This window comes from Lineus longissimus, chromosome 11 (genome assembly GCF_910592395.1).
Source record: "Lineus longissimus chromosome 11, tnLinLong1.2, whole genome shotgun sequence".
Lineage (NCBI taxonomy): Eukaryota > Metazoa > Nemertea > Pilidiophora > Heteronemertea > Lineidae > Lineus > Lineus longissimus.
In genome coordinates this window covers 13363638-13381825 of record NC_088318.1, presented here as the reverse complement: position 1 = coordinate 13381825, position 18188 = coordinate 13363638, and the positions used below count along the sequence as shown (strand labels likewise).

The 18188-nt window shown below is 44.1% G+C and overlaps 2 protein-coding genes across 2 annotated transcripts; both read right to left on the bottom strand.

Moving 5' to 3' along the window:
* Positions 1–6565: 6565 nt before the first annotated feature.
* On the bottom strand, positions 6566–8668 carry LOC135495291 (serine-rich adhesin for platelets-like). The gene has a single exon (XM_064783754.1). It carries the CDS (start codon positions 8666–8668, stop codon positions 6566–6568), a length of 2103 nt encoding a protein of 700 aa, XP_064639824.1.
* Positions 8669–15350: 6682 nt separating this feature from the next.
* Positions 15351–18077, bottom strand: LOC135495290 (putative ankyrin repeat protein RF_0381). The gene is made up of 4 exons (XM_064783752.1): positions 17806–18077; positions 17249–17370; positions 16889–17021; positions 15351–16540 (listed from the first exon to the last, which is right to left on the bottom strand). Exons 1-4 carry the CDS (start codon positions 18075–18077, stop codon positions 15739–15741), a joined length of 1329 nt encoding a protein of 442 aa, XP_064639822.1. The 3' UTR covers positions 15351–15738.
* Positions 18078–18188: the final 111 nt, after the last annotated feature.

Below are 18188 nucleotides of genomic sequence, written 5' to 3'. Positions count from 1 at the left end.
ATGACAGCTACGGTAGATAGATCGAAGTGATAGATGGGCTATATGTCTATCTGAAAAGGGCGGGTAACGAAATTTTTTTCCTGAACCTGTTGGGCACTACAGTGTACATTTGTACAGGGACTTTCAGCCAATCAGATTTCGACAAATACATGACGTCAGAAGTCTTAGAAACTTTAGAGCAGTTGGTAGAGCGCTCGTCAGAAATGGCAGAATACGATGTTCGATCCAAAGGTCGTGAGTTCGAATCCGGTTGTGGACAATATTTTTCTTTTTCTTTTTTACTCTTTATATTTTATTTTTATGACGCGTTTCTTTTCCCTTGTTATTTAGATTTTAGATATTTTAGTTATTTCTGCTGCCTGCAACATACCTACAGAAAGGACAATAACAATAGCCCATCTCCAAGATCCAAGGGATAGTCCTTCATATATCATAATGAGCATGAATATACAATGAGACTTGTCTCATGTGAATGGTCTTCCTCCAGTGGGATTATGTTTCTCTGCAATGAGACTTGTCTTTCGATACTGTCTCGTGTGTATGGCCTTCCTCCAGTATATTTTGATACTGTATGCTTCAAATTTGATTAACAAGCACAAAACAATACAAGCTTACTTCCAAGTTTCATGATGACGCCCCGATGACGACACAGATTTATCGGATTCTGATTGACTGAGAACCTGTGTACAAATGTACACTGTACTGCCCGAAAGGTATTTCGGTAATGACGTCATCGGGTCGGGCGGTGGAGATCATATTATCATATTATAATTACCTCCCTCTAGCCTTTAGGATTTAGTGATCACCGAGACGATTGGTAATTTCTGCCTTGTCTTCATATAAATGTCTCTGAACTACTTCGATTGTATGCCTTATCTTTCTGATCCGGTCAAGGTCCTCATCATACATATCACATGTCACAGTATCAAGGGCTGATTGGTGCAGATATAGAATATGTTATGAGCACGTGACACATTGCGCCTAGCACGTGGCGTGTGACGTCATAAAACATAGCAGACAATGAGACATGACCGATCGTCTCATTTTCTCGCTGCCAGAACGATATAGTACCATAGATAGGGTATGGGCTAACCGTGTCCTCCTTTCAAAGGTCAGCTGAGCCGAGTGTGGAAATATTCAGAACAGCAGTGGCGGATTTAGGGGTCCCGCATGTGTCATCCCTCTTTGATATTTTAGGGCACCTCTCCTCAAGAACCCTCGCCCTCATTTTCAGGATTGCACCTTCGACTCTATCATGAGTTCTCATTGGTGGGGCGGCCCCCCCCCCCCCCCCCCCCCCGCTTCTTTCCCAAATTTCTGGATCCGCCACTGCTGCAGAGATGAGAAGTTTCAAAAGAATACATGTATGTGCAATCAAGGAAGTTTCGATAGAGAAAAATAACTCACCATGGTGGTGTTCACGTCGTATCTTGTGATAAACCGGTTGGGCAGCAATGGGTGTGCTAGACAGGACAACGTGTTTGGCGTCTGCAAGAAATGAAAATGAAAAGATAAGATAAGATTGTACATTGTATCAGACAATAGACGCAAATTTGGGGAGAAATCAGGCTGAAATCAGGCCGAACTCACCAATGTTGAACCAGTGCTTCGACTTGGCGTCGACACAACTGAACGCTTGTGTTCCCAAAACCGGTCTGTCATACCAGGAGCACAGCCAAATTCAACGCCCCGTATTGAGTATCTACGCGGTTACGTCAGAGAGGTTACCAAACCACTCATCTATTCAAATTGTGATTTTCAATCAAATTCATTGACCCATACACGAAAATGCTCACGATATAAAGCTGATTGGTCAAATACTGTGGTCATGGTCGGATGAACAGGAGTCGGACAACAAGTGACATAACTTCGCGGAAACTTGGCTGTTGTGGTATTTTTAAACGAGTCTACGTGACGTAACATGATTGTTGAAATTTATAGCCAGTAGGCCTAGTATTCACACATGGCAAATTTTTTAAAATTCAAGTTCAAGTTTGCCCACCGACCGATTGAAAGTGGTCCGTTTTCGCGTACGTTGGGTGCGCTCAGATGAATTGATAGCTTATGCTGCTCCGCCTGTCCAGCTGAGAGTTATGGCTGGTCAAATCGTGTTTTTTTCCCACCACGATCAGCTATAGCTAGCTGGCTATATCAATGGCAGGTGTCTGTTCAGCGAATGAGAAATGCCGCGAACGAGACGGCGATTGCTCTCTCTGGTGACGTCATCGAGTGGTGGAAATGCCGATGGAACGCCACGACACAGATAAAGAGGGACTTTATGATTAATGAACATTGGTTAGGGACATCAGTAAACATGATAATAAGGGTTGAAAAACATGCACGGACTTTCACTGATTTTTTAAAGGGACAACTTGGGCATGAGATATGTTGGTTACTCATACAAAAATGGCTTCCAGGAGGACCGTGACTCCTCCAAGCAATATATGATAATGGTTAAAAGAGAAATACGTTCACAGATTTTCAGGGATTTTAAGAAGTTTTTCATTAAAATGATGAACCACAGGACTCAAATGTTTTGGGTGATAGCATAGGTCTCATTAGGGAGTTGTTTTTTTTATTCATGCGCGGCCAAGCCCTAACCGTAGTTCCTAATATGTAAAGTCAATAACTTAGTGAGCCCCCCTTTAGGTCGGGGGAGCTCCCCCGAACCCCCCTACGAGCATATGTTAAGTGCAAGCTCTAACAACTACAGCTGTTACAATGGGGGGACACCCCCCAAACCCCCCTCCGTCGACATAGGTTTTTACCAGTGCGTTGGGGGGAAGCTCCCCCCAAACCCCCCCGGTGGACAGTCAACTAGCCCTTCTGTGTCATACTGCTGGAGGGGGGGGGGGGGTGCGATGGGACCATCCATATAGTTCCTTCCGACACATTTTTGTTTTGGTAATGTAATACATTGTGATTGACCTTATTCACGGGAATCGGGCGTTTCCAGTGATATACGACACAAATGGGTTGTCCTCATGCATTCACTTTCGAAACGCATTTTAAAATAGATGTTACGTCCTGTTAATGGGGCACGTCATCATCGCGTACATTTGGGAAAAACTCCCTAACGAGACCGGAGCAGACGGCTGAAAGTAGTTTAATTATTGGCCGCTAGGGTACAGAATGTACGTCGCTCACCCGAATTTTTCACGCAACTATAGCTAAATAGAGCTAGTTCTAGTTTGTGATTCAATTTGATACTTCAGATTTGGGCAGTAGACTAATATAACTTAGTCGTCAGTGTGGTTTTAAGCTGGAAAAACGTATTTGTTTTTCTTAAAGTGCCTTTTTTGGACGGGTGTGTGCGCCATTGTTTTGTTTTTATGTCACGACTCACGTGACCTCGATCATGTCGACACAAAATTGAAATAAACCACCCTTTTCTGTCATTATTTAGGACGGATATTTCTCTGATAAAAATATTAATATAATTGGCCAATTTCTTAGGCATATGATGTAGCGAATTCCCATGAAGATTTAAATTAATTTCAACCAATGGGATAGCAACCACCACCGGAAGATCGCGGAGAAATCGGTAAACTCAACGGAGTTAATTCAGAAAAATACCAAAAAAAATTGTTTGTAGGATATACAATCTCTCTTTATTTCTCATCATTCATTTACATTATCTACTCCCGCACACACGTGTATCTTAAGAGCCCCTCCTAAAGGGGGGCTTAAAATCATTGATTTCTCGGTCCTTACAGTATGTCAGCGTTGATTCAGCAGTTGTTTTGGCAAAGACATGTTTTTTTGGAGTTTCTGAAACCTAGAGCGCTACTCAATAGGCGACAAACAAGAAACTACGCATTTATACTGTTGTTGCCGACGTATGTGTACACTGAACTTGGGATGTGCGTCGGCCCCGTGTTGAAATGCCGTCCAGTGCCAGTTGGTGCGTTTTTCGCTGATTTGTGCAAAATTCAACATATCTCAAAAGTTCAATGGTTGACCCTCGATTTTTTTTTGATTTTTGTGAAGCGTAAGCAACTGTTTTTCATGGGAGAATGGTCTCTGTAAGAATTATTCAGGAAGAAATGTATAATATTTGAGGTTTTTCGTGATTGTCCGGCCCAATTGGCAATATTGCCATTTGGGATGGTGAACAGAGCTAGGAGCAAATGCGACGCTTATGATTTATTTAAAGAAATAAAATGCCCGATTTAACATCCTGCAGAATCAGGGGAATCGGGCGTTTCCAGTGATATACGACACAAATGGGTTGTCCTCATGCATTCACTTTGGAAACGCATTTTAAAATAGATGTTACGTCCTGTTAATGGGGCACGTCATCATCGCGTACATTTGGGAAAAACTCCCTAACGAGACCATAGTCAGCGGAGGAGCGCTATCCCAGAGCGCTGTGAGAGGCTTCTTAAAAATATGGGGGTTCGGGTTGTGGGTCAAATCATATGAAATCAAAATTGGGTAGGTTGGGGTCAGATATTGGGTTGACCGGCTAGTGTTCCTGGGTGATGGAAACATCACTTGGTTGTGCCCCCTTTCGTAGCCAGCCTCTGGTCTTTTCGGAGATACTGACATCTTAAGGGCATGCCACGGCCAATGTGGAATTAGTTCACAGAGGTTTATCAAAAATAAAGAGAAACAAACTTGGAGGGTTTTGTGCGATTTTTTCCTGCAAATTGGGCATCTAAAGCTATCAGAGGGTCGATTTCAGTTTAAATTTCAATGGAGTTGGTAAAATAAATCTTGTAGTAATCATGAAAATCAAATAACGTTGTTTATGACAACGGACTTTTCCAAAAAATCAGTTTGAATGACAACTCAACGGTTTTCGAATGGGCCGGAATCTAATCATCTTGTCCTTGACAGAGGCTTAGCCTTCAGGCCTAACCTTGATGGGTGGTCCGACCTTGTATTTGGATTTGGCATTTCTTGAGGAGATGACATTGAGTGTCGCCAGCCAGCAGCTGTAGGCCTAGATACATCTATCTTCCGCTTCAGGTCCCTAGTCGTCGGTGTTTGATTATAACTTTTCATTGTCTCACGTGAGCTTTACTCCGGCTTCCCTGGCCCCTTGGACTTGGACTTGGAGTCGGACATCATCGATCTTTGTATTGGTTCAGTAGGCCTAATAGTCATACATTACACATGTACTTTCAAATGAATACTATTGTCAATTTCTTTCAGGCTGATTACAAAGTGCTGCCCTGAGTGAACTGTTGAGTGTGCCAATACTTACGTTACGTTACATTACCTTACATCCTGACCAGTAACTTAAACTTCACTGTTGATTTTGGTCCTGGGTGTTGACCCAGAGGAAGGATCCTGATTACCTGAATCAGTCAAGAACTGTGAAACAACATCGAAGAGTTCTAAACCCTGAAAATGCTGCGTCGTAAACCAACCCGCATCGAGTTAAAACTCGATGATCTTGATGAATACGATACAATCCAGCGAGAGAAGGAACAGAAGAAACAAAATGATCGCGGTGAAAGCCCGATGGTTCTTGCCTTGCCCGATTCGCAGCCAGCTTTCAAGACAAAGCAGGAGATGATTCATGTGCGAATTGGCTATCCGTATGATCCACTACCAGTGACTCAGCCCTCCAGACTTAATCATATACATTGAGTAAGTTTCAGTCATCACTGATGAAGAAAAAAAAGAGTTATTTATCGAGTAGATTTGAACTTTGAAGATATGACCATCACCGTGTCGTCTCTACTGTCTTCCTGTCTCCTCTCATTACTGCGCTTCTTTCTTTCAGGGCTGTTGCAGCAGGTTGTGATGGTAAAAGACCATGTTGCTCTTGATTGAAATTTGGGCCACTTTGGAGAGAGAAATCTGGCTTAGGTATATGTGGACTTTAATAGACAATGGTGCTATGACATCAAATGGAAAAAAAAGAACTTGTTCAAAGCAGAATTCTGGAGAGTGTGATTGGCGAACATTACAGTACATGTATCCCCTAAGGATGTGTGCTGTGTAAATAATTTATTTCTTACTGTTCGACACAGCGATATTTGTATCTTCTGCATGCATATTCTTCTCAAAGTTATTTTTTAATTAAAAAGTGTACACAGAAATTGAAGTCATTCTTTCATTCACAGACCTGTTTGGCAAATATCCTTTTGCGACATTCAGAAAATTTCAACCAGATGTGTCTGCAAACTTGACCATCTGTGGATGTGTGCAGGAGCAAACACTAACATTTATGTCTCTTGGCCCTATAAGCTTAGCTTGGTCATGATGGGAATATCATAATTCTGACATTCAGGCTAACAGGAGTAGTTGGATAACTCCTCCTGTATGATGATATTCCAACTAGTTCACAGCACTAAAAATGTCCCCAATGGTAAAGTGTCTGTCCTTATTGTATGATGACAATTCCAAAGGACAAAGTCACAACCTGAAGAATGGGATAAGACCACGCTAATGAAATGGAAGGATATGAATTCGTACCAGGTGGAGCACTAAAAATGTCCCCAAGGAGAAATGTCGGCCTGTCCCAATTTACACTGACCGATTAAGGTTTATGGTTTTAAGGACCCCATAACTGGCCATTCCATCTCGTGATCAAGTTCGCTTCGTCACTTTAGGTTCCGAACGTTTGAAAACTAGATGACCTGGACCCCGTTGTTGTTGAACCTTCTCTCAATTTGACATTGTTTTCAGAACGCAAGGACACCCTACTTGACACGGACTCTTTGGATCTCTTTCCCTCACTCTGTCCCTGGGTTGTGTGCAATCCATTTCTCTGAGAAATCGTGTCCCGTTGGTTCCTTGAAGTCTCGGTACTCCTGCTCGCTAAAGATGAAGCAGATGAACATCGGGACGTTTTGTGAATTGATTGTTTACGGTTGTTGTCCTTGATCTCGGTGCCGTCTGCCAATACCCTTTCAGAAGCAGCAGATGTCGCTCTGGAAGTGGCTGATGTTGTCTTCTCTCTGTTAACTGGAACCTTTTGCGAAGCCGCAGAGCTAGCTCTAGACGTTGCTGAGTTCACTCTTGACGAGCCTGGTGTTATCACTCTCTGTGTGATCTTTTCTCCATTAGCTGTGGCCCTTTCCGATGCGGCAGAGCATGGTCTAGATGAATCCGGTGTACGTCTGGATGTGGTCTTCTCGACGCCTGCTTGTCCCCTTATGGAATCTACAGAGGTTGCGCTGGACGAAACAGGCTCACCCACACTCGACGAGGAATCCTTCCGATTTCCTATTTTCGAAGCTGTAGATGACGCTCTGGAGGAGTCGGGCTTGGTCATTCTGGATGGAGTCTTCTCGACGTCTGCTGGTCCCCTTACGGAAGTTGCAGAAGAAGCTCTCGACGAGGCGGGTGTGACTAGTTTGGATGTGTTTGTTCCCTCTGCTGGTCCCCTTGCGGATGACGCGGAGTTCAAGCTCGATGATGAAACAGGTGTTGCCAGTTTCTGTCTGGGTTTGTCCCCCGACTTGAATGACCTCGATGATCCACTGAAATTGTTTTGCATATTCGTGACATCTGCTTCATCCTGGGTCTGTCTTCTTGAAGAGGACGCGGAACTTTCCCTGGATGGATTAACTCGTCTGTCATCAAAGTCTTCATTTGCGGGCGAATTATTTGATGAAGATGAAGACGTTCTATCGGACATTCGTCTGTTTTCCGAGTTGGTCGCCTTGTTCGCGGTGTGTGATATTTCACTGGACGAATTGGAACTCTTAGATTCGACAATGCTTTTTTCATCATCTTCGAAATCATCATCGTCATAGTCTTCTACAACGGGAGTGTCTCGTTCATTGTCAATTTCAGATCGGGTGGTATCGACCCCGTGGGCAGACGGTTGCTTATCTTCCGCCGCACTTCTCTGCCCGTCAAAACTGGAAGCTGATGATGACGTCGAAGACTCCAATGATGTCACGTCTGATTGACTTTTACTTGAGCTGGATGAAGCCGAAACAGATCTAGAAACAGTCTCGAGTGCTGCTTTAGAACCATTATTTCCGTTCGTCTTCTTCAATTCAAACTGTACCGAACGAGGAATGGGCTTTGTCGCTTCCACCGTAGATTGTTTCGTCCCGGATTGTGACACTTTAGGTTTCGCCTGTGACACTTTGGGTACCTTATGTGACTGAGGTTTATTTTGATTGTCGGTCCTTGCAACATTCTTTTCTTTTACTCCCTTTTCATTGTCAGTTTCGTCATGAGAAATTGTATCTTCTGTGCTCTCATCGAATTCGGAGTCGTCCTCGTAATAATCTCTAGGGTCCCGCGAAAGATCAACAGACCTGACCCAAGTCGAGAATGTAGGCAGTCTATACAGCCTGTCAGAGATGCCTTGGATCTCCTTCGTCGTGTATGAAGCCTTGATGAAGCGACAGGAAGGCGAGGCTGAGCGTGGGGCCACCGGTACGGCGGCGGCGCTCCTCGCCAAACTAGCGACAGTCTGACGACGGGACAGACGCCCTACCATGTCGCTGACGCTCTCAGCGGGGTACTGCCGAAACGCAGGAACATTATCAAAATGGTTCTGGCGGTCATATATCTCGTCTAAATGATCCTTTTTGTCCCGGACTCTTTTCCATATGGCGTATTTGTTCTTGCTCTCTGTAGTATGAGTTCTGTTGAGAACCTTTCCGATCGTCTCTCCAGAGGCATAGTCCGGCAACACGTAGTAGAATTCACCATTGTATTGGCACGTGTTGAGTCTAAGCGAACCCATTACCTCGTTTGAAAATGAAAAGTCTGAATGAAACTGTATTTGAAAGAATCTACATGGACGTCTTCTTCTGAGAAACTGTCGTCAAACGCATGATATATGAATTACACTTCTTTACATTATGGTCAGCAGCTATGAATGTCGAATAGCTTTGAGAAGGAAGGGATATGATGGTTCATCTGCTGGCGAACTCTCTCATCAGCGTAAGGTAAGACACAATCCGATTGGGAGACAAGAAAAACTCAATCGACTTTAACCAAATAAGTCTCTATCACGAATTCGCAGGCCCTTGTCGTGTCAATGAGACAATAGTCCACTAGTACATCTTGTTTGTCAACTTGCAGAAGATCCAACATCAGCTTCGGAGAGTATCTCAGTACTAAGTCACAGTCAGTTCCTTGTACCAGCCCAGCCGAGGCAGCACAACCGTCGGACAATTTCCGACGGACAACGCAATAAGATGAAAATGAGTTCCTGGCCAATCACTTGGGACAACAGAATGCGCTCAGCATATAATCCGTTTCGTCCGTTTTGAAGTCGAATACTGACTGTCACAAAGGACTCGGTGTTCCTATCAAAATTGTTTCCAAAGCAGCAGAGTCTTCGCTTTACCCGTATTGAGATCGTCGCAATATCTTAGCATATCCACACGTTTGTGTTGTGTCAATATCTTTTTGCGATGGAGGAATCCCGTCTAGATTTTCGAATTTCAAACCGCCTCATTCAATGTTTCGACAAAACTACATTGGTGTGACATACCGTTAGTTTCTAAGGCTGTAATCTGGTATATGTAACAACCGACGACCCGCCGCGGGGGACAATGATTACCAGGCGTTTGATCTCATTATTTCGTGAATAACTCACATTTTTATACATTAATAACCCGTCTGATGTGCGACACCGCGGAATTGTTATATTTTGTAAATCCCTATTATATGTACCATGATATTGATATATAGGATATCAGAATGTCTTGCGTGCTCCGGGATTAGCTAGGACAGAGAGCTCACCCAGCTGGCAGCCGACAGCTTGACAGGTGCCCGGGATTATATACCGGTTGGCCGAATCATGCTTTCCGAATTAAACCATTCTCAAAGTTTTAAAAGCTAAGTGTCCTTTTCTCGCCATCACCACGGAAAGGGCAAAACAAATAATCCCTGTGGTTGTATTAAATAGATAGAGAGATAATACAAAACCATCCCAAATTGGTCTTATGAGGACAAAGTCACAACCAGACGCCAGGATAAGATCAGTTTAACTGTTGACACGTTCTAGCAGCGAAATTGGTCTGCAAGGCATGTATGACCCTTCCTACTGGTCCGAAATGACCTAAGTCATCTGGTTAATGCACAGTAGTTAGGGAGATTTGCTTTTCAGCCTCCAAATGCAGTATTTACACGTTCTATCATTCACTTTAAACACACTGCTTCAGTTTAGGAGAAGGATAATTCGTCTGTCCCCCAAACTGGTCGTGCGACAGGACACAGCAAACATATCGGTTAAGAACCTGGACATGGCGGGGAGCCTCTGACAAGTGATATTCAATGCACACCTGAGCGAAGACATGTTGTCCAGTGTATTAAAGTTTCTCTTGTTGTCCCAGGCTTGTTGTGCTATGGACAATATCTGAACTTTAGGCTACCTCTAAGTCGTTGAATAACTATCGCTATGCAGTGCCCAGGCCTAGCAAAGGCTAATAATGCTAAACTGATAAGGCAAACCCGGCTTTGCATTTTTCGGCATTGTATTTTTTTCGGCATTGTATTTTGTTGATACTGTGCAGTACATGATTGTATAAGCTTTGGTGAACGAATTCGCAAACATGTATGTCTCCGTCTAAAATGGATTTGTCTAGGCCCGATAGAGTGCTGGACGTAAGCCTGGTCAGGCAAAACAAAAGATAAACTTCAGATACTGCAGTTTTTCTTGCCAAAAGTTGAGGATACAGGTCCACCATACGCCCCACCGATACGCACAGGAGGTTCCCCAGTCGCCAGCCGATACTGGAAGTGAAGGACACTGGATAGATGGGGTGTGATAGATTGTTGCGACGGTTCAAAAGGATATCATTCTACGAATTAAACTAAGGTAAAGTAAATGTTCGTTTTGCTGCAGAAATAAATATTGCACAGCTGCGGCGACTAGCAATTTTTCTTCCATGGCAAAATGATGTGGACTCGATCCCCTATTCTCAAGCGGTGGTTACTCAAATTGACCTACTACCTAAATGCTACTATCATTGACCTGAAATAGCGTCTCAGAGCATTGACCTAGAGGTTTTTTTAATTATAGGTGACCCCTCCCCGGAAACTTTCGGAAGGCGGAGGTTCGCGGATGTGACTTTAAATTACCGACGGTTATGAAGTGTCTACATCATGATTACGAGTCGGTCACTTGGTAGACTGTTGTTAGATCTTCCTTGCAAGGCCAAGAAGCCTCTTTAAATAATACACTTTCCATTTTGAGTGGTAAAGAAAAACAATGATATCGCAATGTTATACCATGTATTGTGTTTTCAGCTCAGCAGATATCTTCCTTACATAACCGCCTATGTACAATCCAGGCCACCACATTGGAGACTCGAAATATAAATTTGACAAGATGTCGGAAGCGGTGGTAGGGGACGATATTGCGGCCTTGAAACCGCCGCAGAGAAAGGCACCAGGGAAAATAAAAGTGCCTATCCCGAGGTTACATAAGAAGAAGGAGCCTCCTGGGCCTTTGAGGAAGAAAAAGGCGGATACGAAAGGGTTTGCGGACAGTCAGAGGTCTAACCAGGGGTGAGTCCATCGTAGGTTTTGGTAGGATGTGCCTTTGTATTTGTCTCAATTTTTGTATTCTGTCTTTTATTACATCCTCCAAATCAGCAAACTTACTGTTACCCCAATAAGACGTAGTCTTGTGCTTTGATGCATCCTCGGAGCCGTCTGTTTCCGCCGAGATAACTAATCGAAATCAAAATCGAAAGTGTGGTGGTTCTCAAAAGCGGCTAAAGCGAACCATCTCTTGTGCCTGTTTTTGTCTTTTGACAATTAGAAACTTTTTCTTCACAGGTTCGGCAACATCTCCCTTTTGACCAGTAACCTCGCCCAGCTCAAGATAAAAGTGTTCACCAAGACTTTTCAAGAGAATTTGGAGCTACGTTTGTTCCTGATCGTGTGCCTAGGCCTGTCCATCACCTTCCAGATCACCACAATGGTTCTGCAATACATGTCCGTAAGTTACAGGGAAAACAACAATTAGTTTTGGTCCAGCAGACTATACCGTGCAGTGTTTGCGCCCCTGCTGTCTCTTGCTATGGTGGTTTATAAGGACTTGGGTGGGTGAGCGTGAACGCACAATGAGAGGAGTATACATATTTCCGAGGGAAGAATTTAAAACTATGAAGTGTTATTTTCAGAAATCAGCCAAAATCTACGAACAAGGTAACGTAGAGTATGATGACGACGCAGACAACGAGACAGAAGAGCAGAGGATCTGCAGACGGAACAAGAAGATACGGCAAGCGGAGAGGTCTGTGGCCATCTCAGGAACGCTGGCGTTCTTCACTACCATCCTCAATGTGGTTATAACTACATTTGCTTTTTGAAGAGTCTGTGGCTGTTATGACAGGACATCCTTCATAGACAAGTATGCGGGTTATTAGCACGAAAGTGCATCGACCCAAAGTTCTCTCGTGGTTGTACTCCAACTCCGCAAAATATGAACTCGGCCCAGAGTATCAACATTTTAGACACCTGAGGCACTCCATAGTCATCTTGAGCATAGTCTTCATAGGGAACGGACGAATCAGATCCTCTGCGTCAGGAGTGTAGCCAACATTCCAAATGATGAACAGCATTGGCGGGTCCAGTGATCGGATCATTTTGGCTGGCAATGCGAGCGCTCTGAAGCTATCTCTAAAGAGTAAAGCCCAGTTCTTTATAGCATAACATGTACGATCGGGCGAACATTTACTTGTATATTCAAATTATTGAAAGACTGGCTGGCACAACTATCTTTTTAATATGAACACAGATAAGTACCATTATGTCCTGTTCCAATTAATTGTCCAGAGAGTTACATATTATATTGTACATGTATCACGGTCTAATATGTATAGAAGTCCGTAATTGTATCAAACATTGTACCCGAAGTGTAAATTCCGCATTAATGACTTTTAAGAAAATACACACACTCACTAGTGGTACAGGTTGTGACTTTGTCCTCCGATCGTCGACGCCCGATGTCGTATCGTTCAACACTGCTGCGAATCATAGTCAAGGAAGTGAAAACGATTACATAGCACTAAATTATATTTCCAACATTACTGTAAAGTCGTCTGCGTATCGTCCATCAGCTTGTCGAGAGTAAGGCAAGGCGGGGACAGTAGATATCCAGCAATCAAACGAACATTGCCGCAGTGGATCTCTGTTGGTAGGACATCCGCGCTGATGTCGGTCCCAAACAGACCATTTCCATGTGATCGCTGTAACCAGAACATATCTATATCAAAGGGGCAGTTAGGATATGGCTGTCCAAGCCTACCATCAGGACTGAAACGGACATGCTGTTTGCCACAGGCATTCTACATTCTAGGCCGCATGAAGGACGAGACGGCCGAGTTTACAGTAGGCCGATACATCTTGTTCAAGGAAATCTGTCACAATCTAGTTCCTGCGGCCATTGCCACTGCGGGTTGGTCGCCTGGAGAGACGGGGAGCAGGAGGCCTTGATTCGTCGGCAGACAGAGCCCATCACAGGGACAGCCTCGCCGAAGCGGGTACACCGGGGGAAATACAGTCCGCATATGAATCGCTTGGTCTCAGGAGAACACCTCATGTAGATCATTGGCCAAAACTGTCTTATTTTGCTGCTTGCTTCCTCCTGAGTTCGCGCAAGAGAGTTAGGGAACTGTGTCATTCTGTAGCCGAGGTTTTGACAGTTTGTGACACGGAGACGCTCGGTACATTGTTGTATCCGAGGTCTGCGGAGGAGCTCACAGTCGAGCTGAGCCGGCCATTCAATGTAATGATGCATCAGGGCCTCTACGGACGATGCCTTTAGACGATTGCATGTTGCTACTGATGGCGTTCTGGCAGGCCCTCTGATGGTGCAACGAGGGAGAAACGCATTGCACAGAAATTCGTTAAGTTCCCGCCAAATGGTAGCGAAGTTCCCGCGACGCTCGAAATATCTGTGGTCATACTGCCAGAGCACGTCTCGTATCAGCGTCTGGTTGTCCATACCGAACGGGTTGGGCAGTTTTATAAAGCTGTAGCCAAAACCTTTACACATTTCGACTTCGAGGCGTTCACATCCAGCCGTTGTTGGTTTCCTGTCCGAGGGAAAGTCCGTGCAATTGAAAGGCCACATTTCGTAGCCAAGAACCTCCATCAAATGAAAGCATTTCTTCTGCGCCTTTTGACAGAGTGACCTCCGCGGACGTCTGGCCTTGTCTCTGAAGCACACGGGGAAATAAACAGAACATATAAACTCCTTCATATGTGGAGACTCACAAGATTCAGCGAAACTGAGATATTGTCCCGCCACCAAACTCGCATCCTCCTGGTTGATATGTCCGACAAAGTTTGGAAATTTCGTGTTATTCCCGAATTTCCTGCAGTGGTCGAATCTGATTTTCTCACATCTCCGACCGTCGTAGACAGTGTCCAGGCCAGTGGTCCTCGGGTGAGATAGCACTGGAACAACCACAAGGAGAAACATCACAGCGTGTTGATACATTTCCGAAATTTGGTGAGGACGTAATAGATAGATGTCTCAAGAGGGCACTGGGGTGATTCGAGCCAACGCTTCTACTAGAGATTGAAACTCAGTTCTAAACGGCTCTTTTCACCCACTAAAGCTAGTTCGCTCAAATCACAACCACTGAAACTATGGTGGTGTTAATCTGAAGTTACTCCGAGATGGTTATCCACGACTGCACTGGTTGTTTCTCTCCAGATGCTGCCGACTTGATCGCACTAACTTTTCTTCGTACTTAAATATCAAAGACTGCATTGTCCTAGATCTCGTCAATCTAATTATGTTGGCATTATGCATTTATATGGTGCTGACATTGTTATAACTATTTTGATCAGAGGCGATGACCTTTCGCATTTCCTGTTAAAGTCCATAAGAATGCAATCAACAGGTTCTCTCCGTACAACAACCTATAAATTCAAACGAGGTCTCGTAATCGGTTTTGTTGTAAGGCCTTCACTTTGTGCGATGGGAACGAGCCAGCTAATGCTTCTCATTTATGAGCAAATATTCCCGTCTGAATTTTGTCTTCGAGGACAATAGCACAACCACGGAGACGTTCATGGACGGGCTGGCCTTCAACTATATCAGGCATACTCTCTGATGGTCCACATGATAAAGGGCCATGTGAGGATGATTAAGAGACGGGGGGGGGGGGCTGGCAGTGACCTTGGTGAGACAGCTTGAAAATTGTAGCTTCATTCCAATGCATGTTTCAATGGCGACATTCCCATTACACTTGGAACGCAGTAGACCGGCTTCGTCCTGTCGCCAAGCTGAGATAACGAAATGGGAACACTCCATGACGACAATGGAACAACACTGAGGACTACATCAAATGTATTCCTCTATTGCTATTTATAGGGCCAACTGGATGAGAATTGTTTGATGTTTCAATGGAAAGTACTGGTACACAAGACGTTTTTTAAACAGGATGGACAATTTATTTTCAAAGCAGAAATTAACTTCATAGCTATTCTACACATAATATATGGTATAAATAATTCAATAATTTGCTAGCAGGTTTGTTTTTCCCAGCGATTTCACAATTTCACTCTTCCAGCTAGTTATAAATTCCCAATGATGTCACATTTTGACTCTGCCAGCTGGTTAGAAAAAGGCCTACTCAGTCCAACACAATCATCTACAGAGGAACCTCTCTATTGATGACACCTCTAGATCTGGCGAATGGTGTCCTTGAGGTGGCCTAGGTTGAATTGCATAGAAATTATGAACTTGGGTCCAAGATCATGGTCTCAAACTGAGAGGGTGTCTGGTATTAGAGAGAGATTGTCCTGAAAACTTACACTATTCATGAATCATGTTTGTCCTCATTCTGTATCATCCGATGGCAGTATATCAATAGGAGGACACTGTTTCCTGAGGCAGGTCACCGGGCAATCAAACGGACACTCCGCAATATCTAAAGTCTTCTTGTCATACATTCCGTCATGGAAATACTCACTAAAACTAAGGAAATCAATGATTTTTGCAGGCAGAGAGAGTTGCTTGACTTTGTATGGTCCATTTTTACCGAGATATTTCCAGATTCTCGCCCGACACCAGTCGCCTAACCGACGAGGCTGTCGCCGTGTTTCGTCCAACCATTGACAAAATGACGGCTTCTTGTAAAGTGCCAACATAATGTTTTGTTTTTGTACCCATTCCTCGTTGAGAAATAATGGATTCATTGAGATCAGGAGACGAACAAGGTTCAACATTCCTTCATTTGCTGCGCTATAGAAATAGGAAGGTTTGTTTTTTGCCTTTTGTACGATCGGACATCCCCAGTGGACTAGCGTCATTGCACATTCCTCGCTATGGAGATTAATGGCTTGGTCTAAAGGAGTCTCGCCCCATGCGTATCTCCGACTTATTTTGTAACCGAACTCGATGAGGATTTTCACCATGAGGGGCAAGTGATGGTCGATTGCAACAGACAAGGCAGTAACACCATGATGTGACTTAGCATACATGGTAATCTTCGACTCTAATAGAAGCTCCACGATGTCATATCGACGGTAAGCGACAGCATAGTGTAGGGCAGTGAGTCCATCGTTTGTCTGAGCTTTGATGTTACATAATGAGTTCATCAGCATGTCGCAGATTTCAATGTTGTTGAGCTGGATCGCTCTGGAAGTAAACAAATGAAATATGCATAAAATACAAGGGAAAAAAAATCAGAAATTACAATTTTGACAAGTAAGAAACAACTGAAACGTGCCAAACCAATTCTCGCTCATCATGGTGGAGACAAAGTCACAACCTATCAGCTAGAGACCAAAATACTTCAAGACATGCTTAAGGGGACTGCTGAACATGCAATCCTTGGCAATCACTTTTAAGTGTTGATGCGTATCGGTGCAATGTCAATTTGGTGCCAATTATTACCGGTACCAATAGATAGGACTTGAGTTTGAGGGTCTTAGCTGTTTATAGTCATCCGAGTGGGATTTCGCTGGGGTTTAACTTTGCACTTACTTGATCAGTGGTGTTTCTCCGACAGGGTCGACGACTCCCAGTTGTCGGAGATTAACATCAGCCCCTGCGTGAACCAAGACTCTGCAGAGAGGAGCATGGTTGCTCATGATAGCAGTATACAAGGGTGTGCATCCTAGAAAGACAATGAGACAATGATTAGAATGCATCTGTTGGAATATTGGTGGTCTTCTTGCTAGGAATTTGGTCACAACACCTGGAGAACCAACAAGAATAAGAGTAGACATAACATCGAGGCATTGAATCGAGGAGTTGGGGATTTACTTTTCAAGTTGGTCTGCAATGGATCACTTTTACTAGAGTGTGTTTTTTTTCAAAATAGAAAGGTGATAAGATTCTCACCTGAGTTTCTGTCAAGGTAGTTCACATCACACTTGCCAGATTCCAGCAACACTTCAGCCAACTCTGGACTCTTGTGTTTGGCTGCCCATCTGAAAGCCCCAAAAGTAAATTGTAGAGCAATCAGTCATAAGCAGAAAGAAAAGCCCATCCACATGCTCCTTCCCTTTCATGTCAATTGGGCCATTCACATGCTCCTTTCCTTGCATGTGATAAGGGCAAACAACTTGCACCTCTTCTTGCACACCGCCAGGACTACTCCACAAGCTGTTTCCCAAGCACATTACCCAACCATCCACATGCCCCTCCTCTAGCATGTTAACAAATGGTCAACCACATCGTCTTCCCCTTGCACACCACTAGCACTGCATCATGTGCTTCTCCCTTTTAACATTGCCAGAGCCATCCACATTCATCAATCTCCACCATGCTTCCACGACCATCTACATGCTCACTTCCTTGCATGCCACCAGAGCCATCCACATGCTCCTCCCCTTGAAAGTTACACTACCATGCTTCACCCTATGTGGTATTTCTTAACCATTTCTTGGCTTACTCACATGATTGGTCGATTTCCAGACTCGTCTTCTGCATTGACGTCAGGTACATTTGGTTTTGCCCGGAGAAGAATGCAGCACATCTCATGATTATTATCCTCAGCTGCATAAAGAAGGGCCGTCCGTTTGTAAGGGTCATTCTGATCCTTGGCATTGATATTGATCCTGTCCTTTTTTGTCTTTATCATGTAGCGGACTTTTTTACAATTACCCGCTTGGACGGCATTGAAGAGCTCAGTGAAGAGCGGATTCTGAACTGGTTCCCTTTTCAGCATCCTGGAAATTCGTCCTATTATGCAAGTCAACTTGTCATGTGAGATAACTGAACCAGCCTAAGGCTTAATGGCCAAAACACAAGACTGACAAGTCATCTATACCACTACCAG

Excerpts from the sequence above, each read along its gene's own strand:
- LOC135495291 (XM_064783754.1), bottom strand. The coding sequence starts at position 8,668 with ATGGGTTCGCTTAGACTCAACACGTGCCAATACAATGGTGAATTCTAC.
- LOC135495290 (XM_064783752.1), bottom strand. The coding sequence starts at position 18,077 with ATGCTGAAAAGGGAACCAGTTCAGAATCCGCTCTTCACTGAGCTCTTC. Across the intron at positions 17,022-17,248 it reads CTACCTTGACAGAAACTCAG|GATGCACACCCTTGTATACT; the intron begins GTGAGAATCTTA and ends TTGTCTTTCTAG. Across the intron at positions 16,541-16,888 it reads GGAGAAACACCACTGATCAA|AGCGATCCAGCTCAACAACA; the intron begins GTAAGTGCAAAG and ends GTTTACTTCCAG.